Source organism: Pundamilia nyererei, unplaced genomic scaffold, assembly GCF_000239375.1.
Source record: "Pundamilia nyererei isolate P.nyererei 1_Seehausen unplaced genomic scaffold, PunNye1.0 scaffold00322, whole genome shotgun sequence".
Lineage (NCBI taxonomy): Eukaryota > Metazoa > Chordata > Actinopteri > Cichliformes > Cichlidae > Pundamilia > Pundamilia nyererei.
This window is the reverse complement of record NW_005187723.1, coordinates 42389-66910: the sequence shown is the minus strand read 5'-3', so window position 1 is coordinate 66910 and position 24522 is coordinate 42389. Positions and strand designations below refer to the sequence as shown.

Genomic DNA, 24522 nt, shown 5'->3' with positions numbered 1-24522 from the left:
CGCAGGATCCGCTGCCAAGTGTGGAATCTGTAGATGTTAATATGGGGACACGAGTCGAGTTAAAAACAAATTTACTAAGTGGTAGCACCATTACTGCGACTATAGTCTGACTGTAGACACTTTTGTTTTTTAAATTGAGGTACAACTTGTAATGCCAAATATATTTAAATGTAAAGTCACTAAAATCAATATGCTGGGTGCTCTGTACAGTACAGTCAAAAAGTTTTTGCCCCTTTAAATATTTGTCACACTTAAATTTTTCAGATTGATAAAAAAGATAACCCAAGAAAATATAAAAATAAGTTTTTAAATCATGAGTTCATTTTTGAAGGGAAAAAAGCTATACAAGACTTACGTAGAAAAGTAATTGGCCCTTAAATCCAGAAAAGTTTGGGTAGTTTCTTTCCCCCTATTTGGACTAAAGCCGGCATTACAAACATTCCATAAATAATGATACTTTTACAGTGCAATGCGTGTTTCATGGAGAACTTGGCATCATCGTTTCAAAAACGTAAAATTGTGTTAGTGACAGTATTACTATTTTACTTCTTGCTTGTTCGTTCCCAGGGCAGCTATAGTGACCTGTATCCAGACTCGGACGACTCCAGTGAGGATCAGATAGAAAACAGCAAAAACACCTGGAGCTGCAAGGTACAGCACAACACTAACTCAAGCAGGATGGAAATCAAATTCCTCTCAATCCTGGCTTTAATTGTCTTCTTCTTCTTTAGTTTGTTTCATCTGGAGGTTTACAGCTGCTTTTGGAAATTTTTAATTCGGGCATCCTCGAACCCAAAGACCAAGAATCCTGGACAGTGGTGAGACAGTTTAGTCTACCTTTGTCATTTTCTACATTTTCAGTAGATAGTAGATGTATTTTATGAGCATATTATTGGACAGACTAATATAAGTAAGTGTTTGGTTTGATGTCCTTTTATCTATAGTGGCTGCTGGACTGTCTGGCCTGCCTGCTGAAGCTGATCTGCCAGTTTGCTGTAGACCCTGCAGACTTGGATTTAGCCTACCACGATGTCTTCTCCTGGTCAGGCCTCTCTGACAGCCAACGTAAAAGGGCATGGCCAGGCAAATCGCGCAAATCCACTGTAGATCATGGCAAAGGCCTGCACATCCCTCGACTGACTGAAGTAACTATTCCAGCTGACTTGTAATGCTTTGTAGCAGAAACTGCCAACAGGACGTTTCTGACTTCTGGATCTTTATCATCGGCTCTTCTGTCTGTTCGCAGGTGTTCCTCAGCCTTGTTCAAGGCACCAACCTGATCCAGCGACTAATCAATGTGGCCTACACTTACGACAACCTTGCACACAGGTTTGCCATACAAAAGCTCAAAAATGTGTTCTTTACTTTTAAATGGACAGCATAGTTGACATGTTTGTTGTTGTTTTTGTTTGTTTTTGTTTGCAGAGTTCTGAAGGCTCAGTCTGACCACAGGTCTCGACACGAAGGTAAGGATTTTACATTTTCAGACGGTGATCATGCTAAAAATGTTAAAAGAAGTAAGCTGGTGGAGTGTGACAGTAATGTTTTACCCACAGTGACTCACTATTCCATGTGGCTGCTGGTGAGCTGGGCTCACTGCTCTTCAACAGTGAAATCCAGTCTGGCTGACAGCGACCACCTGCACGACTGGCTGAAAAAACTCACCCTCCTGATTCCTGAGGTGAGTCTAACATCCACAGCTCCATCACAAGTCAAGAGATATTAATTTACTCCATAAAAAGGTAGAAGTTTTCTTAATGGTCTTGTTCTTCCTTGTGATGTTGTATGACCGTATAGATGGATCATTTTTGTGCTTTCTTGAGCTCTCAATAGCATTTTATCGGGACAATGGGTGTCAAAAATATTAATCCTTGATGAGTGTTAAAGAATCCTCAGGTGGACTTTAAAAATCATTCACATCTAAACTGGTCCCAGTCACACCTGTTAAAATGTTCATGAATTTTGTTCCAGACTTGTTTTACTATTACAGCCTGATGAGGGCGACAAGTTCACATTTCTTTGAGGATAATTTATGCAATTCAGTTGTTTGTGATACCTGAATGCTTTAAGTTTGTTTCATACTTCTGTCGGGTCCTCGCCGTATTAGCAGCAGGGCAGTAGAGCACAAGCAAGAGCCAGTTGGGAATTTTTACAATTGTGCTTCAGACTTTAGTCGTTTAATCAGCATGTCAGTATGCTTCGCTTTATCATCATTTTGTTGAGGTGTGTTGTTTTTCTTTGTAGCCGGCAGTGAGACACGAGGCATGTAATGGCCTGTACAAGTTGTCTCTGTCAGGTCTGGAGGGAGGAGAGTCCATCAACAGATCCTTCCTGCTGCTCGCCGCCTCCACACTGCTCAAGTTCCTGCCTGACGCCCAGGCCCTCAAACCACTAAGGGTAGGTCTCGCACTCAAGTAGCTCAGCCTCCTAAAGTACTGGAAGCGGTACGCTTGTCAGTACTCCTCAGAGGCAACGTTGGACTCAGTTTGACCTTTGCTACTTTGAATCTGGTTTGTTTCTACTAAGCCTTGTTTCTCACATAGGTTCTGCTGCATTAAACCTGACATGCACTCTATTAGATCACATCATGAGACTTTAAGAGTTGATGAATTAACGTTTCATTGGGATGTTCTTAAGCAGTAACTGTGCATTTATATTTGCAGGTCGAAGACTATGAAGAGGAGCCTCTGTTAAGGACGGGCTGTAAGGAATACTTCTGGCTGCTCTGCAAACTCATCGATAACATCCACGTTAAAGATGCGAGCCAGGTGGGAACGTCAAACCACAATGCTGATGATCATACCAACCTGTTGATTTAGTAGATTTGAGTTTGTAGTAACGTTTTGATTCTTGTATTGAGCTGCTGCTAGTATTGATCTGTTTGAACTCACAGAAGGTCTCTCCCTCTCTGTCGCTGGCCGGCTCGATGCAGACCACCCTGCTGGACCTGGATGCTCTTGCCCGACATCTTGCCGACTGCATTAGGAGGTCTGATTGTCACAAACGGAATTTTATGCTCAGTATACAAAGATTTAAAGGATGTTTGCATTTTGCTGAAAGTTCATGCTGACAATATTACTGATGGCAGTGGCTTTTAAAATTAAACCAAATGGCAAATTTCTACAATTAATACTGCTTTGATGTAAACATAACTCTTTCACTTCCAGCCGTGAGATCTTGGACCAACAAGATGGAACAATCGAAGACGATGGCCTGACAGGGCTCCTTCGTCTTGCCACCAGCGTCCTCAAACACAAGCCTCCTTTTAAGTTCTCCCGTGAGGGGCAGGAGTTTCTGAGGGACGTCTACAACCTCCTCTTCCTCCTCCCCAGTCTGGTTGACCGTGCTCAGCCCAAGTGCAAGTCCCACGCTGCAAGGGCCGCCGCCTATGATCTGTTGGTGGAGACGGTGAAGGGCTCGGTAGAAAACTATCGGCTGCTCCATAATTGGGTCATGTCTCAGCACATGCAGGGTGAAGAGCTTCACTTTTTGATTACTTTTATTTGGTAGTGCTCTTTCTGTAGTTTATTTTACTTCTGTGTACTGTGTTTCTGTCTGTATATGCAAGCTACACTCTGTCAGTAGTCCTCTAGGTCAGTGATCTGACTCAATGTAAGCTTTGCCACAGTGAATCCAGTCTTCTTCTACGAGACATTGACCCACAATTGGGACTAATGCTGAAGAGACTGGGACACTTTTTGTTGTGAAAGAGTTTTAAAGAGCACTATGAGCTGAAACTACAAAGCTCTACAGAAGTGCAGAGTCTTATCATTATTTTAAACGTAATTTTAGATATGTTTTTACACCATGCCTAATTTTAATCATAGCTTTAACAACCCGACTGTTCTCCAAGTTTAGTTTGTTTTAAGGCCATCTGTAATTATGTCGGAAAAGGTTTTGGGCGAGTTGGAAATTCCATTTGCAACCCAATAATACATAGGTGTCAGACTTTGGCCCGCAGCGTAATTACATTTGGCCTGCGAAGCCACACCAAGTGACTGTCAGAGCTGGCCTACTGGTGTTATACAGCTAATATATATAGTTTAGTATTAAGCTTTGCTTGTGCCATATTCAGTTTTTCAGCAAAACCTGTTTGAGTCCAGATTCATTCTTATATCTGGAGGAAGATTCCCCCCCCCCAAAATAAATATTAATGTTAGCCCGCCACTTTGTTCCAGTTTTGGCCCACTGTGTATTTGAGTTTGACACCCCTGCAATAATGCAACTGCCAGTTTGAATAATTTAATAAAAGGAGAGGTGTGACACAGAACTCAAACTTTCTTTTAATCTTTTGCTTCTAGGCTCTCATGCTCCATACAAGTGGGACTACTGGCCCCATGACGACGTCCGGGCTGAGTGCCGCTTCGTGGGTCTGACCAACCTGGGAGCAACATGCTACCTGGCCTCTACCATTCAGCAGCTCTATATGATCCCTGAGGCCCGCCAGGCTGTCTTCACTGCCAAGGTCAGTATCTGAAAGATTGTTACAATAACGTCATTAAAATTCAAATGGCACACAGGTCCTCACCCTCTGTGTTTGCGTGCAGTACGCTGAAGATATCAAACACAAGACAACACTGCTGGAGCTGCAGAAGATGTTCACATATCTCATGGTGAGTTTTGATTTTCCTTTTAGTCCTTCCCTTCTGTCTGTATTTGTTTAAAACTACAGTCACTAGTAGAGTAACTTTTAACACCCGTTCAGTTTCTGAAGATCTGGACGATTGGACTTTTTTCCTGAGCACCACAGACGGCAAAATCAGAAGGTTTGGTGAGATGGATTATCTGTGTTAATCTGTGCGTTTTCAGGAGAGTGAGAGAAAAGCATACAACCCCCGGCCATTTTGTAAAACCTACACCATGGACAAACAGCCTCTTAACACCGGCGAGCAGAAAGACATGACAGAGTTCTTCACCGACCTCATCACCAAGATAGAAGAGATGTCCCAGGAGCTGGTGAGCATACATCTTTACATACACACAAATTATATATTTAATGCTTTAAAGGATTCAAACACTAATTTCCAGATTGGAGCAGGTGCCACTTATTACTGATCTTCATAAAACCTTTAGTGTTCATCTCTGCCATTCAGAAAATCACAATAATCTCTCTATAGCACTATACATATTAAGAAGTAGATTGTTTGTATAAAAAGTACATATCCAAATAAGATGTTGTTATTATACAAATGATGACCACAAATATTATGCAATATTAAAGATAATTTTAAGAGCATGAGTAATAGTTCAGGCATCATAGTACATGTTAAAGATGATTAATAAGCTGATGTATCTTAATTATCTACGTTGACAGAAAAACACAGTGAAGACTCTGTTTGGAGGTGTCATCACCAACAATGTGGTGTCTCTGGTGAGTGCGGGAATTGATTTTGAAAGGAGGAATATTAAATTGAAGGAAAACAGTTTTGAGAACAACAAAGCACAGCTGAATTTCGTGTTTATTTTAATACCTCACACAAAATGTAGTTATTTTTAAAACTACCAAGGTTACAGTAGATGAGGGTTCCACAGACTGAGGTACATTTTCTGCCATTGTTTTTTCTCACTGTTCTGTGTCTCCCACAGGACTGTGACCATGTCAGTCAGACTGCAGAGGAGTTCTACACAGTCAGATGTCAGGTGGCAGACATGAAGAACATCTATGTGAGTGGGGCGAAAATGTTACGCAAGTTTGAAGCTCACCTGTGATTCTTACAGCTTCAGTGGAGATCAACCTCTGCCACATAAACAGTCCTGCACAAACCACAATGGTTCTGAAAAGTGCAGTCCTGTCTTTTCTCTTTGCCAGCATAAATGTTTACGTTTTCAGAAATTACTTTGTTTGTTTTGTTTTTTTATATACAGAAATCTTGTATGTAAATGATACTCATTAGAATAAAAAAGGCAAGGCAAATTTATTTGTACAGCACAATTCAACAACAAGGTGATTCAAAGTGCTTTACAGAGACATTAGAAACAAAAACAAATAAAAAGCATGATTTAAAATTGATTAAAACAAGCAAACAAACAAACTAACTAAACACACACATTTCACACCTGTTCGCGCGATCTGAACCCTTATCGTAAGGGGAGCTACCAGTCCTTCTGTGGACGAGCTACTTTCTATTTTAAATTCCCTGAATTTAAAATACTCTCTAGACCCAGTTGGGGAGCTACCCAGAGCTCTAATCCCACTAAACAGACAGACAGAATCAGAAATAGATAAAATCAGAAATAGATAAAATCAGAAATAGATAAAATCAGTAGTTAGTGTAAGTTTTGAAATTTAAGCTTAAAGTGTGGATTTGGTGCTTTATTCAAATGCAGCTGAGAACAGGTGAGTCTTCAACCTGGATTTAAATAAACTGAGTGTTTCAGCTGATCTGAGGCTTTCTGGGAGTTTGTTCCAGATATAAGGAGCATAAAAGCTGAATGCAGCTTCTCCGTGTCTGGTTCTGACTCTGGGAACTGATAAAAGAAGAATAAAGCATGGTTCAGTGCAGTATGGTTCAGCTTCCATCAGTTTCATATTCAGATCCAAAATGAGTTAAATGCTCATCTTGAGGGTTTAGAAAAAGCCATTGCTCAACAAGGAGTGATGTCACATGCATCTTTTACCAACTAAGAGAGAAAACACAAACTTTTGTCTTTTGTTCTCTAAACCAAAGTGCACTGCAGACTTTTCCTTCTTTGATGTATTTGTGCTTTGTTATCTTTCCTCAGGAGTCTCTGGATGAAGTGACCATCAAAGACACCCTGGAGGGTGACAACATGTACACCTGCTCACAGTGTGGAAAGAAGGTCCGCGCAGAGAAAAGGTTAGAACGATTTAAAATCCTGGAAAAAATAATGCCCCTCTCTCAACACAGTGTCTCACCATGTCTCACTGTGTCTCTTTACACAGGGCCTGCTTTAAGAAACTGCCTCGCATCCTGAGCTTCAACACCATGAGATACACCTTTAACATGGTGACCATGATGAAGGAGAAGGTCAACACCCACTTCTCCTTCCCCCTGCGCCTCGACATGACGCCTTACACTGAGGATTTCCTCATGGGCAAAGGGGAGCGCAAAGAGGGTTAGTTTCTGTTCACCCAGTCGGACATTTATTGTGTATTGATGATTGTAATTGACTCTTGAAGTGTTGCCTTCCATGGGCCTCAGGTTTTCGAGAGGAGGGTGAAGCAAAGGTCACAGAGAGCTATGAGTATGACCTCATTGGCGTCACTGTGCACACGGGCACAGCAGATGGCGGCCATTACTACAGCTTCATCCGGGACATTGTCAACCCCCATGCCTACAAGAACAATAAATGGTGATGGATGATGCATATTAAAGTTTTAATAATCAGTCTTTAAACCCAAAAAGTGAGTGACTGTCATAGGACGCCACCATCTCAAAGGTTTATCTTGTCCTCCAGGTACCTTTTCAATGATGCAGAGGTAAAACCCTTTGACTCAGCTCAGCTGGCCTCTGAGTGCTTTGGTGGAGAGATGACGGTATGAGCGAGAGTTGCAAGATAAATACTACCACTTAATTCCACGTGTAAGCTCTAATTTCACCTACTTTATTTATCTTTTAGACTAAAACCTACGACTCTGTCACTGACAAGTTTATGGACTTCTCCTTTGAGAAGGTGAGGAGAATTTCTGGTCCATTTTTGTAGTTTTTATCCTCTGTGTTTGATCCAGAAGGTAACACTGAAATGATAATCAAACTTGCAGACACACAGTGCCTACATGCTCTTCTACAAGAGAGTGGAACCGGAGGACGACAATGGGAAGGACTTTAGTTTTGATGTCTCTCCTGATCTACTTGAGGTACTGACTGTGCTTTTTTGTTTTAAACGTAGCAGATCTCTGTGCATTACTCCTATTAAATCCCTCATTTAAATGTCCAACTCTCTCTTTCAGTGGATTTGGCACGACAACATGCAGTTTCTGCAGGATAAAAACATATTTGAACACACCTACTTTGGGTGAGCATAAATCAGTTTGTATTTTTGGTCACATCTTATTGGCCTTTTTGATCACTACTCACTCAATGGCACGACTTGTCATTGTTTCAGCTTCATGTGGCAGCTCTGCAGCAGCATCCCCAGCACCCTGCCAGACCCCAAAGCTGTCTCCCTCATGACTGCCAAGGTGAGAAGTAATACAAGCATTTAGCTATTATTTTCTGGCTTTTATTGACTTGAAACCTGGATTTTTGAGAAAATGTATAAACTGTAATTGTGCGAATTACTTTTGTTTTTACTTTACTACTACAAAAGTACTAAAAATGGAACAGTTCTCTCTTAAAATAAGGAAACTAGCTACTTTGGGTTTTGGATAAAACACGCTGGAATAACAGCTGGCTGAAGCCCAATCTAGAAAATGAAAATGGGTAAAAGTTTCTGCATCTTTTACTCAGAAAGATGTTATTTTAATCTATTTTCTAACTGACCGCATTTTCTAAAAATATTTATACCATGCTGCGTGATGTCACTGATTTGCAATGCTAATTAGTTTAACTAAAACTTGCTTTTCTACTGTTGTTTTTTTCCCTTTCATTTGCAGCTCAGCACATCCTTTGTCCTTGAGACTTTCATTCACTCCAAGGAGAAGGTAATACACACTCATCCTTATCACTGTTATCATTTTCTGAGTGTTGTTAATTTGTAAAGATAAGTGGAAAGAAAGGGGAGGAGGAAGGAAGTTACTGATAGACTGTTAATCCTTTCTGCTCTGCTACCTCCAGCCCACCATGCTGCAGTGGATTGAACTGCTGACCAAACAGTTCAACAACAGCCAGGCCGCCTGCGAGGTTTGAGTTTTAAACCTTTTTTATTCTGGTGATTACAGCAAAGTAAATGGATACTGTGAATAAACTCTTTCTTTTTTTTTGCACAACCTTTGATCATTATTTTTCTGTTTCAGTGGTTTTTAGACCGGATGGCTGATGACAACTGGTGGCCGATGCAGATCCTAATAAAGTGTCCCAATCAGATTGTCAGACAGGTCAGGGACAAGTCATAAAACATCACTGTACACAAAACAAACCTCAAAAAACAACATTCACAATACTGAAACTGGACTAATGTGCTCAAAAATACTAATTGTGTAGCTAAAGGGGAAAAAATGATGTGGCACGACGGAAGGATAGCAGCAAGAGTGAAAGGATGTATGGTTCGGAGAAGGTGGCTCTGACCTAAAAGACAGGCAGAGCTCGACGTAGTGGACGATTAGAAAACTAGACAGGCAAGACTGAGAATGTTTAGACATGTGCACATATGGGACAGTGGATACATTCGATCCCAGGCAGGAGTTAAAGAGGAAAAAAACAGAAGGTTCATTTATGTAGTGAACGAAGACACAGGCAGATGTGTGATTCTAAGAAAAGGGTTAGATTGAGGTGGAGGAGACAATACTACACCAAAACGACTCAAAAGTACTTATATTTTCTTTTTTTCCCCAATGTTTATAGCTATATTGTAACTCTTTTTACGTCATTCTGAACTTATTGTCAGTGGAAGTTTGTCTTTAAATTGACTTTTAAATGTAAATTTTCTTGTTTTAATTTGTCTTCCAGATGTTCCAGAGGTTGTGTATTCACGTTATCCAGAGGTTGCGGCCAGTTCATGCTCATCTCTACCTGCAGCCTGGCATGGAGGATGGGTATGTCACTCATTATTGTGGGACAGGTTTCCCTGATCAAAACATTTTCTCCAAGATTAGGAGTCTCAAAGTCTTCCATTAAGGCCTTTTCACACCGAACATGCAAAGTCTGTGCAAATATTTTGTGCATTAAAAATAGTTTTCAACTAAACCATTCTTAATGTAGCTGTTCATGTAAATTCACTAGACGAATTATTATTATTATTATTATTATTATTATTATTATTATTATCATCCAAATAATAGATCTGACCAACTGGATGACTGCATTTGGCAGCAAGTGCGCTCCTATGACGATTCGTGCACCGGTACTGAATGTACACTGATAGTTCTCTTTCATAGCATTCATTTCGTGTCTCACTGTGAGACTGCCTCCTGCGTGACTTCATCAGAAGCTTAAATGCCATTACGCCAGACGTTACAGCAGGGGTGGGGGAACTCTGGGCCTCAAAGGCCGGTGTCCTGCAGGTTTTAGATGTGTCCTTGATCCAACACAGCTGATTGAAATGGCTAAATTATGCCTTACAGGCTGGCTAAGTGACACCCATGTCAGGAGGGACTAGTGCCTCCCTGTATAATAGGCTGACATAGCGTTAATGTCATTCAAAAACCTCTTCTCGCTTTTCGGAAGGAACCGAAAGCCTTTAAGATTGTATCGTTTTGTTTATTTTACTACTTTTCCTACTGGGATAAAGATCAAATAAAGCAAAAATGAGAACAAAAATCGACCACACTGTTACTTAAAACACTGGCCCAGAATTTTACAGTTCATCCCTGCTATCTTTATTGCTTAGCAACACAACCCACTTAAATCTCATGTGGTACATTTTTGCCATGCAAGGTGTGCAGCACAAACGCAGTGTTGTGTCTGTGAAATCAGATGGCCACACAGATCCAAGCAGGAGCTATGTGTCACTCAGTGTCTGTGCCACACTAGACTCTGAGAAAAAAACTTGTGGCTCCACATGAACTAAGGAGTTTAGATGTGTCATTAGATACCTCTGCTCCTGTGTCTGTTCAGCTCTGACGACATGGATGGGCCAGTGGAGGATATCGGCAGCCGGTCCTGTGTCACTCGCTTTGTTAAGACCCTCCTCTCTATCATGGAGCACGGCGTCAAGCCTCACAGCAAACACCTGACTGAGTACTTCGCTTTTCTGTATGAGTTTGCCAAGATGGGCGAGGAGGAGGTAAATTGAGTTTTGCAGCCTGAAATCACTTAGTGTGGAAAAAAAAAAAAAATGAAACCTGACACTATTTTGCTTTTTCTTTGGGTCTTTCTTCTCAGCTAACAGTTGACACAGCATGATTTTGAGTCCTTTTGTAGTTTCATAAATGTGGTTTGGTTATTTTCCCCCTTCCTTGTTAAAAACGATTAATATTTTTTGTGTTTTGTGTCCACAGAGTCAGTTCCTGTTGTCACTACAAGCCATTTCTATCATGGTGCATTTCTACATGGGAACAAAAGGCCCTGAGAATGTAAGCTTACACACTGCTTATATTTCGCAACTCATTTATTTACAGTAATATTATCAAAGAGATTTAATCTGAATGGTTCTGTTTCTTTGTAATATTATTTGTCTTTTTTAAATGAAGTAACTCCCAGCCTGTAGTTATATTGTGTTTAGAAGACATGACCTAATTATAAGAAGGACCTAACCAACGTCCTTCTCAGCCTCAGGTAGAGGTGCTGTCAGAGGAGGAAGGAGAGGAGGAGGACGAGGAAGAAGACATCTTGTCTCTGGCTGAAGAAAAATATCGTCCTGCAGCTTTGGAGAAGATGATCGCACTCATTGCTCTGCTGGTGGAGCAGTCTCGCTCTGAGAGGTGCGAGTATACAGCATGCATGCATTTTTCTGTTTAGATTCATTCTCATTAGAATTAAGCATTCAAGCAGCCACTGCGTTCTCCTCTCCTCTGTCCAGACATCTGACTCTGTCCCAGAGCGACATGGCAGCGCTGACTGGAGGGAAGGGCTTCCCTTTCCTCTTCCAGCACATCAGAGATGGCATCAACATCAGGCAGACCTGTAACCTCATATTTAGCCTCTGTCGCTATAATAACCGGCTGGCTGAACATGTATGTTTGTAGGAAATGGACTGAGTAAATGTTGCAATGACTGCCACCTATACAAGTGTAAAATGCATCCATTTAAATTTTCTCATGTTGAATGCTTCTCTCTGCAGATTGTGTCGATGCTCTTCACCTCGATTGCAAAGCTGACTCCTGAGGTAAGCACCACAGAAAAGAAACTGGGCTTAAAATCACCTTTATTTGAAAAAACAATCGAATCTAGCCTTTGTTCATTTTGTTTTCCTGAATAGATAGAAACTGAACTTCTGTCTATTCACGTTTGTTAACTTGCCTTTGTAATAACGCTTAATAAACCATTTAAAAATATGGTGTAGTGATACAAAAATGATTTTTCATGACCCTTAAATTCTGTTAGGCTGCCAATCCTTTCTTCAAGCTGCTAACAATGTTGATGGAGTTTGCGGGTGGACCTCCGGGGATGCCTTCCTTTGCTTCCTACATTCTCCAAAGGATCTGGGAGGTAAACACTGACACACTAATATTTTCCATTTGTTTAGATCTAATAAAAGGATTTAATGTAATATGTAGTTATCATTATCAAAAGAAAACCTCTCTGGGTTTTGTTAAATACAGGTCTTCAAAAAGTTGATCAAATGTCATTTACTAGAAATAATATTAGTTATAATTTTGGTGCTGTGCCAAAATTTGATCCTTTTAGGCTGGACAAAACTATACTGCATAAAAATATGGTTTCCTTTGTTTATAGTTCAATAGTTGCTTCCAACGTTCATTTCAACATTTCAGGTTGCTCAGAAAATTTCTGTTTCTGGCTTTGTTATAACCCCAAATCACTATTTTAATGATTTGGGGTTTTTAACCATAATTCCATGCATGGATGTGTCAAAGAAAGATGTACCTGGGTCATGTGGGAGTTTACACGTGCTTTGTAGACTTGAGCCTCATCCCTCAGGTGGTTCTGTACAAGGTCCTTACAGAATAGTGGGTGTCTGGCTCATATTTAGGAGCTATTAGATCCCTGTACGAGTGCAGCGAGAGCTTGATCTGCATTACTGGCAATAACTCGTACTTTTCAGTGGGTGTGGGATTTTGCTCGGCTGCCCTTTGCCCCTAATTTCTAGGCGTAGCCAGATGGCGGAATCGCAGCTCTGGTTTTTGCAGATGATGAGGTTCTGTTGGCTTCATCAGGTTGGGGCTTCCACCTTGCACCAATCGTTTCATAGCAGATTGAGGCAATGGTTCTCAGCTGGATAGGGGTGGAATTCCCACTCTGGCTCAGGGACAAGTTGCTGCACTAAGTAGATCAATTTAAGTATTTCTGGTTCACGAGTGAGAGTAGAGTATAGCAGGAGATTGACAGACTGCCGATTTATCGGTTGATCTATGTCCCCACCCTCACTTATAGGAGTGTTGGATAACGACCAAATGAATGAGATTGCAGATACAAGCAGCAGAAATGAATTCTCTCCAAAGGGTGGCTGTGCTTTCTCTCAAGGAGGGGTGAGAAATTCAGTCATTTGCAAGGCACTCAGAATAGAGTTACGATTTTTCCACATTGAAAGGACCCAGCTGAGGTGGTTTGGGCATGTCCTACCAGGATAAGGTCCTGAGGTGTAGGCCCAGGGCATCCTGGAGAGAGTTCCCCTGGATGAGCTGGAGGATGTGACTTTGAACACGGGCTGCTGGGTTTCTTTGCTTGGGCTACTGCCCTTGTGACCCAGCCCTAGATAAGTGGTGGAAGATGGATGAATGGAATGAGATCCATACATGTAGTTGCAACTGGTTTACATCTTATTTATCAATAAAGTAAACTTGCACCACATGCAGGATCAAAAGTCAATAAAACCAAACAGAAAAAATTAGGTCAATGTTTAGGATTGCCATTTTAAAATGAATATACTGCTTATAAAGTCTTTATTAAACATATGCTGTCTCATCTGTGTGCCTCCTGTCAGGTGATTGAGTACAATCCATCCCAATGTCTGGACTGGCTGGCTGTGCAGACTCCCAGGAACAAACTGGCCCACAGCTGGGTGCTGCAGAACATGGAGAACTGGGTAGAACGCTTCCTGCTGGCACACAACTATCCCCGAGTCCGCACGTGTAAGGGCCTCTGCATTGTCTCATTGTATTTAGTTTCATGTTCTTTTTAAACAAACACTCAACAGGGAGTTTAACCAACTACGAATGAAAAGACATTGTGCCAGTGTTAAAAAAGGTGGATTAAATTCTGAAAACTGAGAACTTTAGAAGCCAAAACAAATATAACGTTAAGTTTAAAAAAAAAATGCTAATTATTAAACTAAACAGCCCTTTAGTGTACACAACCCAATTTTGACTTTGACTATATAGATATACATTCTTCCTTTATTGTTAATGTAAATAGAACTTTACTAATAGTGTAACCTGCTTCTTAAAATAGCCAGGGCTCTCACAGAAAAGAAGCTCAAGATTAAATATGATGGTTAAATAAAGATGGTTAAAGAGATTTGCATGATTCACATTTCCTCATTAGTCTTACAGTGGCTGTAGCTGCAGCACTAAGTTCATCCATTGTCGAAATGAGCAGTTTTAGCTCCCTGTAAGCTAAATTTCTTCTGATTGGGCTTCTGTATTGACTACCAGAGCGATGTCTGAGATGACCATAAAAAATATCTGCAAACTATGAGACCATTCAAGTCCAAAAAAACTCAAGCCTGTTTAATAAGAGCAGAGCATTCTGTCAATAATGAAAAGACCACCTTTAAAAACAACATGTTTAAATTAACATGAGGTACCACTGCAGCCACAGTAGTCCTTTGTTTATCATAGCAGTTAACTCTCTCTTCTCCCTCTAGCTGCTGCATACCTCCTGGTCTCCCTCATCCCCAGCAACTCCTTTCGACAGATGTTCCGCTCCACACGCTCCCTCCACTTGCCGACCCGTGAGCTCCCACTGTCCCCCGACACCACCGTGGTTCTCCACCAGGTCTACAACCTGTTGCTAGGGCTGCTGGGACGTGCCAAGCTGTATGTGGATGCCAGTGTTCATGGTACTACCAAACTGGTGCAGTATTTCAGCTTCATGACTTACTGCCTCATCTCCAAGACGGAGAAACTCATGTTCTCTGGCTACTTCATGGACCTCTGGAACCTCTTCCAGGTACATCTTTCTTTGACTGCGAAGATATTTTTAAAGATTTGTACCGATTGTACACTTCAATGTGCGTGTCCGAGTCTTAGGTGCAGAATTTAAAACTTTTTTCTTTCATGTTTTCAGCCGAAACTGTCAGAGCCAGCCATTGCAACCAACCACAATAAGCAGGCACTGCTGTCCTTCTGGTACAACGTTTGTGTGGATTGTCCGGAGAACGTCCGGCTAGTGGTGCAGAACCCTGTGGTGACCAAAAACATTGCCTTCAACTATATCTTGGCTGACCACGATGACCAGGAGGTGGTGCTATTCAACCGCGGCATGCTCCCTGCCTACTATGGCATCCTGCGCATGTGCTGCGAGCAGTCGACTGCTTTCACCCGCCAACTAGCATCACACCAAAACATCCAGTGGGCCTTCAAGAACTTGACTCCACATGCCAGCCAGTATCCAGGGGTGAGAGGACAGTCAGACTTCTAGCAGTGATGTGACTTTATTGTCCATAGCACTTTGAAAATTCCCCACCTAAAAGCAAAACATAAAGGAAGTCTTTAATTGTTAACCCTTTAAAGCCGGTCGGAGCGGGCACGCTCCTTTTTGCGTAACTATTTTTAAATCCCAGTAGCACTGCAACCGTGTAAGCTAGCGCAATAATTTGTTTTGCATATGAAACCGGAGGAGTTGTACTTACATCTTATGCCATCAGCTTGTCCTCGGTCACGGTTTCCTTCCACATAAAGCTTTGCAAAAATTGCATAAAAAGTGCTTGCAGGAACAAAAACATAATATTCCAGAAACACGCTTTGCCGATCCGATCAGCTGTTCGTAACACTTCCCACAGTGAAACAGACGTCAGCGCGAACTATCGCATGTCCGCCATTTCCTGGCCGAAACCAGAAGTGACGTCATTTTCGCGGAAAATGTAGTTTTTTATTTGTAGGCCTTAAGAGCCTATACTGGTGTTTTTATAAGTCATGTTTGAATTTATGCTTTTCTGAATAGTTTCTGCTTAGAACTCGAATTGCACTGCTGGAAATAGTTTATTTTGATGCACCTGCTGTTTTCTTTGCAAATTTGCATCATAGGATTGTTTTTCGTTTTTCCTGCAGTAAATAAAAATGGTGTATCTCAAAAATAAAACTATGAAGACACTCAAAATAAATTTCTATTCTATTTTTTGCAACTTTTTTGTATTTAAAGTTTTGAGGGATAAACCTCTTAAACTTCTCCAAGTAGAAATATATGTAAAAAAAACCAAACGATTTTCAATTTTTTTGTAGTTTATTGCACTTTTTTGCAATTAATGTAGTTACTATGGACTTAATGCATACATATTATTAAAATATGGGCTATAACAGTTGTATTGATGTATAGCAACTTGAAATGCTCCCAAAAATGGCACTACAGCATGTAAAAATATAAAGTAAGCTCTGGCGGACTTGGTTCTATGGTAGGTCTTAAAGGGTTAAAGATCTTGCCTTGGTTATGTTTATTTGTGATAATGTAAAAATCATAACCGCTGATGTGCTTCTCCCTGCAGGCAGTGGAGGAACTGTTCAATTTGATGCAGCTGTTTGTGGCGCAGCGAGCTGAGATGAGGGAAGAAGAAGTGGAGGACATTAAACAATTTAAGAAGACCACTATTAGCTGCTACCTCCGCTGTCTGGATGGGCGCTCCTGTTGGACCACACTTATCAGGTAAGAACACACTTTTATCACTGAAGGTCTTGTGAAGCTTGTTTTTGTAACCTGGTGAAGATGTTTGTCACAAACTGTCCATTTTGTATCAGAGTTTGGAAAGTTTACTGACGTTACTTTCTAAGTTGACCTTTCTCTGTGCTGTTCCTCTCAGTGCCTTCAGAGTTCTGCTGGAGAATGACGAGGACCGACTGTTGGTAGTCTTCAACAGAGGACTTATCCTAATGACTGAGGTACAATCCAGGTCTCTTCTAAATATTACAAAAAGAATTGCTAAATTAAGCTATTGTCTCATCTTTCTATGCTGCCATAATCAAATTCATTTTCATGCATCATCTGCCTTTTTTGGCATTATATTTAAAACAGGCCAAAGGGAATCATTAAAATCTGGATTTAAAAATAAAATTAAATATAGTATATTACAAGTGCATTTAAAATATGTATATGTACATGAAAATAAAATCTGCATTTCATTGCTTACTACATTTTTTTTTAACCCTTCCAAATCTAATAAGTAAAGCTATGTGCACTGTTTGTTTGTTCCCTGCAGTCCTTCAACACTCTGCACATGATGTACCATGAGGCGACAGCATGCCACGTCACTGGAGACTTGGTGGAGCTGCTCTCCATCTTTCTTTCTGTCCTCAAAGCCACCAGGCCATACCTGCAGCGCAAAGGTGTGCACCATCCCCTACTGTTTAACAGGGCGAACACATGTAATAGTAACACAGGTTAAACAGTTAAAACTAATAGTTTGTCCTTCCCACTGGCACCAGGTGCTTGCCCAAAGAAGGTTATGTGATTGTTGGGCGTTTTCTCTATAATTGCAGGATCTTTACAATATCAAATATGTTGTGATGTGGCGCTGTAAAATGAAACTGTAGTTAATGCAACATGTTAGCAAGAAGTTCGGCTCTGTAGGTGAATTCCAGTTTTCACTTGATAGTACGTACGCAGAGCTAGAAGCTGTTTGTGGTTATTTTGCCAGATTTGAAATGGTGCAGCAGTGAGCTACACTGACTCGTAGCACAGGAGTGTCACTTTGGATCCGGTAGTTTTTTAGTCTTATTAATTGAAGTTGCTGTGCTCTTGTTCATAAAGAGGTGTGGTTAGTTGGACGATTGTTGTGCGATCACTACTTTGATTTTTGCCATTAAAAAGGAGATGACCACTGAGTGTTTGATCTTGACAAACCTCATATGCATCATACTAAGACATTCAACCCCAGGACAGCATTACACTACAGAAGAGTTGATCTGTCTGGCATGAAGTAAATGAATGTGCAAAAAATGTGACCTTAGGGAAGATGAGATGAGATAACCTTTATTGGTGGGAAATGTGTTTTGTTAAAGCAGAAAGTGGACAGTGCAAAGTTACATAGCAAAAATTAGAAAAACACTGGAATAGGATAAGAATCAACTGTACACCATAGAATAGAATAAAATACAAATGCTATGTACGACTGAGTATAATACAACGATGTCAGAAAAACAACGAATGCCTGAAACATATTTGGAGATGCACTGATTGCACTTTTCTTGGGCAGTTACTGCTGCAAATGTGAAATATTGTTTTCATAACAAAACTGAGCAGTGACTTTAGTATCTGCTCAACAAGTAGATACAAGTGAAACAAAAGTGCTCTGATACTGGAAAAAATGAGTTGCTGTACATCCTCCTTTATTTAACAGCTACAGATTCATATAGTAAATACAAATGTTAACTACTTGCATCATTTCACCAGACTTCACCGTTTTAATAGTCTTCATTTTTCTCATAACTGCTTTGGGTTTTTTTCTTCCTTTGCTCATGCCGAGGCTGCTGGCTTACAGCTGGCTCTGATCTCTGGATAGCTTTAACTTCAGCCACTTTGTATTTTTAGCTCCTATAAAATGACAATTTTTTTTGTGTTTAGAAATTATGATACACCAGCTTTAACCAGTGAACATGAAATGTCCCTGAATCTGACTCTCTGAGCATCCAAGAAGCAGCTCTGGTACAGTGTACCAACTCCATTGGTTACAAAGGGCTGTATTAGAGTAAAATATCTGCAGATGTGTGCTCTCATGTTTGTGCTGATCTTTTGTTTTTTCTCTCTCCTGTTACCCAGATGTGAAACAGGCTCTGATCCAGTGGCAGGAGAGGATCGACTTTGCCCACAAGCTTCTCACTCTGCTGAACTCTTATAGCCCACCTGAGCTCCGCAACGCCTGCTTGGGTAACACTCACCTTTGATAACCCACCAGCTAACATTCAAGTATATTAAGTTAGGTCAGATGTTTATATACACTTATTATGGACATGTATGTCCTGGTAATTTGGGGCTTTTAAACATTTATTTGAACTGTTCCTACAATGTGCTAACTTGATAAAGCCAAGTCCTGTGATCTCATTAGTGATTGTGATTGACTACAACTGGTAGTTTGTCTTTGCCAGGATGAGAAAGCTTTGTTTGACAGCATTCATTGGACTCACCAATGCTCAGAACAATGGGAAAGTCCAAAGAGCTCAGCGTGGGAAGGAAAAACTACTGCGCTCCTTCTTAATCTTCACTAAGTGCTTGTTCACAGGGGATTGTCTGATTTTTGAAGGGTTTCTGCCTTACGATTTAAAGACCAATGATCACATTGAATTGAATATTATGAACACTTTTGACCCTGTGTGATTGTGTGTACATTTTTGGCAACTATTGTAGCCAAACTCTAGAAAACAGAAATCATCCTTTGTTCCAGCTGAGACAGAGTAGAATTTGGCTGGCAGAATGCACATCTGCGTCTCTCTAAAAATGTAACGGGTCAGATGTAGAAATAATTGGAAGTTTAGAAAGTGTCCTGTAACGTGATGTTCTTGTTGCAGATGTGCTGAAGGAACTCGTTCTGCTGAGTCCTCATGACTTCCTGCACACTCTAGTCCCCTTCTTACAACACAACCACTGCACATACCACCACAGCAATATCCCCAGTAAGTCTTCTCCTCATTATTCATGTTGATTGTCCTCTTTTGGTTTGCATTCTTGTTTTATAGCTTAAAATGATCCCCAAGAACATGGTAGCTTTGCATGATGCCGTTCATTGCTAGATGTCACAGCGTCTCCTTGAATGTTCTTTTTCTTTTTGACTGTTAGTCATTTTCATATCAGCTTTGTTTCCAAACCTTTTTCTGTGTTTTCTTTTTTCAAGTTTGATTTACTAGCATACGCACTGTGGTAACAACAAAATATTAATGGTAAACATCAGTATATGAGGCCTGTTGTCTCACAGTGACATCAAACGGTAACCAAAGAGTAGAACAGAGATTACTTACATGAACATTTGTCTCAGTGTTTGAAACTTGGGCCATTTTTAATGATAATCATCCACCGTTTGAACAGTACATATTTGACAAATATACTGTCTGATGTTCTTCAAGTTAAGCTTTTATAATCCAAAAGGTTTTTAAGTAAAACCTTCAGTGTTTTCGACTTTTAAAAATCTCTGGTTCATCTTTACTTAAACTCTTTCAGATTAAATAAAAAATCTGGCTTTCTTTTCACTGACTTTTAATTGTCCCTGTGCAGTGTCGTTTGGTCCTTACCTGCCATGCAGAGAGAACCTCAAACTTATGGGAGCCAAAAACAACATCCGACCTCCAAGACCGGAGCTGAACATGTGTCTGCTGCCTTCACTGGTGGAGAGCAGCAAGGTACGGTTATCTGTTCCTGCTCCAAATCGTTTTGTGTCAGCAGTAAAAGAAACCTCAACAGAAAACCTTCAGTACCGCAGAGGCTTGGTGTTGGTGGTAATATTCGTTTGTGTCCATCTCAGGGTAAAGATGAGGTGTACGATCGAATGCTGCTGGATTATTTCCTGTCCTACCATAAGTTCATTCACTTGCTGTGTCGCGTTGCCATCAACTGTGAGAAATTCACAGATACACTTGTCAAGCTAAGTACGTGTTTGTATTTCCACTGTTATCATTATAGCATACTGATCAAACCACATGAATTTGCACAGAAACATAGATGTTTCCATGTTAATGCTCTGCCTCCCTCTCAGGTGTGTTGATAGCGTATGAAGGACTTCCCCTCCATCTTGCGCTTTTCCCCAAACTGTGGACAGAGCTCTGTCAGTCACAGGTACAGCTGCGTTCCTCTGATTTCACTCATTTCAACCATTTTTAAGGTCAGGCCTTGTTAATAGACTCGGGCTCTTTGGATATGGACAGCAGCACAATGGTAAATCCTTCTCATCTCGCTCTTCTTTCAGTCTGTTATGGCTAAAACGTGTGTGAAGCTGCTCTGTGAAGACCCAGCCTTCAGCGAGTACATTAAATGTATCCTAATGGACGAGAGGACCTTTCTGAACAACAACGTGGCCTACACCTTCCTTAACTGCTTTTTGCACAAGGTATAAAAAGTTTCAGCTTTTCTTGTAGGAATCCTAAATAGTCACTACATTTGATCAAGGTTGTACCCAGTTTGTACTGATTGTCCAAATGATGTTGCATTTTAATTTGTAATTAAATAGAGAATAAAAATTTGTGTATGTGTAGGTCCAGGTCTTGTCTGGTCCCAGCTGCTCCAACCTCATTGGTGTTTTGGTGACAAACCTGCTGAGTGAACGGAGCAGTCTGCAGCCTGAACTGGCAGCTCATCGCCTGGAGCTTAACAAGACCAGCAGCCTGCTCAACGCTGTATGCATGCATGCACACACTCATACAGTCCTCCTGATACATGGTGCCGCTGTTTTCTCATTGTTTGATCTCTCTTCTCTTTGTCAGGACCTGAGGGCATTGATGTTGCTGTTGTCTGTGCAGCCTTCTCAGGCCATTGACCCAGCTTTCCTCCCAGCCCTGCAAGAGCTTCTGAGCTGCTGTCGTGCTTGTCTCCAGCAACGCAGCACTCTAGAGCTGGAGGCCAAAGACCACAAATGCAAAGGTATAACATGCCAATCACTAAACCAAAACACAACCTCAATTTGAGCACATTTCTTTGGGTTGACCATTTAGGCAGAATAATCTGGAGTATGACTCAACAAAGTAGACTTTGTGAAAAATTTAAAGTCAGTGCTGTAAATGATGTAGAATAGACTTTCAGTGGCTCCTTTCAGTAACAGTCTGTTTGTTGTCAGCTGAGGATGAAGGGGCGACCCCGGTGAAGCGGCGGAGGGTGAGCGGTGATGACGACAGAGCCGGAGATGGAGGAGCCCAGCTCTACGCCGCCTCCACCTCCTCTTCAACTCTTCCGCCCTGCAGTGATCCAAAGCCTGACCAACAGGAGGCGCTAACACCCACAAGCACCTCAGACACGGAAACACGAGATTCCTCATCACTGATCGACCCAGGCACTGAGCAGGATCCGCCCTCTCCTGACCCCATGCCCACCTCCTCTAGAAATCTGGACTCCTCTCCCAAAGAGGAAAAGATGGAGGGCTCTTCGTCGTCCTCCTCCTCATTTTCCTCCTCCTCCTCCTCCCTGCTGCAGGAGACGGGAGAGGGGTTTGTCCAAGGGGAGGAGCCTGAGCTGCAGCAACATGTGGTGCCACGCGAGGAGACCGACGAGGTGGGAGATCAACGGGAGGGGAGAAGGGATGAGGCCGTGTCTACCTGCTCAGAGGAGGTGAAGGAAGAGAAGGCGATGAGCTCTAAGACCAGCAGCAGCCCGGCCCCACCCCTTTCAGAGGATGCTGCTTTCCCATCAGGGCTGGTGGGGGAGGGTCCAGATGGCTGTGGCAGCCACTCCTCCTCCTCCTCACAGATGTTCCAGAGCGTTGGCCCCCCACCTGACACGCTGGACATGCTGTACAGGACGGTGGAAGCCACCATTGCCATTGTTACCAAACTTTCTATTAAAGGCCAGCCCTCTTCATGACATCATCAACTGACCACCGCCATATCTTGAATTCCCTCCCCCCTTTTTCTCTCTGTTATGGACGTCTGACTTCAGCTCAGAGGAAACAAACTTTCTCCTGTTCATTATGTTTCTTCTTCTTCTGCTGGTTTTGTGCTGCTGTTTGTTGCCTTCTGCCGATGTTCAGTCGGACGCTTTCTCCAGCTTCAGCGGCTCCCGCCGCTCTTTTCGCATTATAAGATTGCGACTCCACGCAGAGCCAACATCTCCTTTGAGAAATAAAGAAGAAAAGCAGAAAAAGTCGTACAGACTACAGCACATTTTTTTTAAAGGGTGGGTGGGTGAGTGGGCTTGGTGGGTTTTTTTTTTTTTCTTGGTGTGTTTTATACTGATTTTATTTGAGCTTTGCTGTAAAGGGGAAAGGTTTACAGAACTTTTGTCTCCTCTGTATGTAATTTAATTTTATTGCATTTTTACTGTGTATAAAAACAAACAAACAAAAAAAAACAAAAAAAAAGGTTGTCCTCTGTGCCAGTTTTGTACTTTATGAACAAGGCAAGAAAAGTTGCCTTGAGTTTTTCTGTGGTTTAATTATCCAGAAACTAAGTTTACCTGTAAATGAAGAGAACCACAAGAAACTTGATTCTGTAAAGAATCCTCTCTAGTCATTGCCTGAAGGTGTATATGAAAACCATAAATATATATAAATATATAGATATATAGATAGATACTAAAATTGTTGTGTGAACCATCCAAGGAAACTAAAGCAGGAAACTAATAGAAAGAAACCTGAAATAATAACAAGGTTATTTTTCAAAAGCCTCTTTTCTAAGTCTCTAAAACTTACTGACAAACTCACACAGTGGCACAATAAATACAAGTTATATCAGATGCCAGATGCACTTTACACAGAGAAAGCTAGTTAAAGGAAAGAATTAGTGGTCATTAACTAGATCTATCTAGTTAATCTGCAGTCTGCATGGCCATTGAACCACAATTAAATTGTCAATATTATGAATTATAATGAAAACTTAAAAAGGTGTATTTTTGACATTTGTCCGGTGATCATTATAGACACCAGCTACATGAGATGAGCCAGAAACATTTAGTTTGGGACATGTTTTCTGAACAAATCAATATTCTGCAACACAAAAACACACAATACACACAAATGCAAAATTATGCAGATGTTTAGATTTTTTAGTATGAAAGAATAAAAAAGAAAAATATGTTATTCCCCCTCTGAATTTTACGTAAGAAGCCTCCTATGTAATTATTGCTTTGTGTTGGCTTTGATGTCTTTAATTTGTAACCACTACTTATTGTTCCATTGTTTCAGAGTTGCACTAAAAACAAGAACTACAGTACTGAGGTATAATCTCTTTCATGATGATGACAGAGATTCTGATGCACTGTAACATATTCCTAATGAAATTCTCGAGTCTTCTGCCCTCATGTCAGTCGATCATGCGGTATATCCATGATTTTTCTTTTCTTTTTTTTAAATTCCCTGGACAAAAAAGGGAAAGATCTAAACCTTTCTCTTTTCTACTGAATTTACATCTCCGGCTCATTTCTCCTGCTTTCTTACCAAGAGAATTCTAATGAAGGGCAGAGTCAGATATCTACAGGGATACAAGAGGACCTGGAGACAGGAGAGAATGCCGACACTGATGGCAAGAAATTTCCATAAAAGTACAATCAGGTTGGAATTTTAAAAGTGAATGTTTAAGTAGTCTAAGAGATGGGCTTTGATTCACAGCCTGATCAAACCCAAGACATCTCATTCAGAGAATAATGATTTTTCCCCCGTAATTTTCTCTGTCTCTGTCTCATCTGTGAGCTTACAGGTAGAGCAAAGCCCAATGGTATTGTTTTCCCTCCAGTACTTGAGCACAGGAGCCTTTCTTCTGCCAGATTAGACATGGCCAAAAAGAATGGCAAATGTAGATATGCCACATTATTAGGAGTTGGCTACGCAGTGAAAATTCAGGCCTAATCTGCCGAATACATTGATATCCCATCCAAAATTGGACTGGAAGTAGGTAAATATGTATCTTTTATTATAGATAGATAGATAGATAGATAGATAGATAGATAGATAGATAGATAGATAGATAGATAGATAGATAGATAGATAGATAGATAGATAGATAGA

General features: G+C 41.0%; 1 protein-coding gene across 2 annotated transcripts in view; it reads left to right on the top strand.

The window, feature by feature from the left end:
- Positions 1-22690, top strand: part of usp34 (ubiquitin specific peptidase 34) — a 58984-nt gene extending 36294 nt beyond the window's left edge. The window contains exons 31-78 of one of the 2 annotated variants that reach the window (XM_013915552.1): positions 568-651; positions 732-818; positions 945-1145; positions 1247-1329; positions 1426-1466; positions 1557-1681; positions 2245-2397; positions 2664-2768; positions 2933-2988; positions 3168-3472; positions 4302-4465; positions 4548-4613; positions 4810-4956; positions 5315-5371; positions 5587-5664; positions 6724-6818; positions 6905-7077; positions 7164-7314; positions 7420-7498; positions 7582-7635; positions 7724-7819; positions 7913-7977; positions 8068-8143; positions 8558-8605; positions 8739-8804; positions 8918-8998; positions 9570-9655; positions 10677-10845; positions 11060-11134; positions 11331-11482; positions 11581-11734; positions 11842-11886; positions 12105-12209; positions 13663-13810; positions 14545-14849; positions 14967-15296; positions 16381-16538; positions 16693-16771; positions 17089-17215; positions 18648-18755; positions 19394-19498; positions 20094-20218; positions 20341-20464; positions 20572-20651; positions 20782-20922; positions 21068-21208; positions 21296-21452; positions 21646-22690. In XM_013915552.1, the coding sequence (XP_013771006.1) occupies positions 568-651; positions 732-818; positions 945-1145; positions 1247-1329; positions 1426-1466; positions 1557-1681; positions 2245-2397; positions 2664-2768; positions 2933-2988; positions 3168-3472; positions 4302-4465; positions 4548-4613; positions 4810-4956; positions 5315-5371; positions 5587-5664; positions 6724-6818; positions 6905-7077; positions 7164-7314; positions 7420-7498; positions 7582-7635; positions 7724-7819; positions 7913-7977; positions 8068-8143; positions 8558-8605; positions 8739-8804; positions 8918-8998; positions 9570-9655; positions 10677-10845; positions 11060-11134; positions 11331-11482; positions 11581-11734; positions 11842-11886; positions 12105-12209; positions 13663-13810; positions 14545-14849; positions 14967-15296; positions 16381-16538; positions 16693-16771; positions 17089-17215; positions 18648-18755; positions 19394-19498; positions 20094-20218; positions 20341-20464; positions 20572-20651; positions 20782-20922; positions 21068-21208; positions 21296-21452; positions 21646-22385 (6390 nt within the window). In that variant the 3' untranslated portion in view covers positions 22386-22690. Of the gene's footprint in view, positions 1-567; positions 652-731; positions 819-944; positions 1146-1246; positions 1330-1425; positions 1467-1556; positions 1682-2244; positions 2398-2663; positions 2769-2893; positions 2989-3167; positions 3473-4301; positions 4466-4547; positions 4614-4809; positions 4957-5314; positions 5372-5586; positions 5665-6723; positions 6819-6904; positions 7078-7163; positions 7315-7419; positions 7499-7581; positions 7636-7723; positions 7820-7912; positions 7978-8067; positions 8144-8557; positions 8606-8738; positions 8805-8917; positions 8999-9569; positions 9656-10676; positions 10846-11059; positions 11135-11330; positions 11483-11580; positions 11735-11841; positions 11887-12104; positions 12210-13662; positions 13811-14544; positions 14850-14966; positions 15297-16380; positions 16539-16692; positions 16772-17088; positions 17216-18647; positions 18756-19393; positions 19499-20093; positions 20219-20340; positions 20465-20571; positions 20652-20781; positions 20923-21067; positions 21209-21295; positions 21453-21645 lie in introns of both variants that reach the window. The other variant, XM_013915551.1, reaches the window with a different exon arrangement.
- The last annotated feature ends 1832 nt before the right edge of the window (positions 22691-24522 follow it).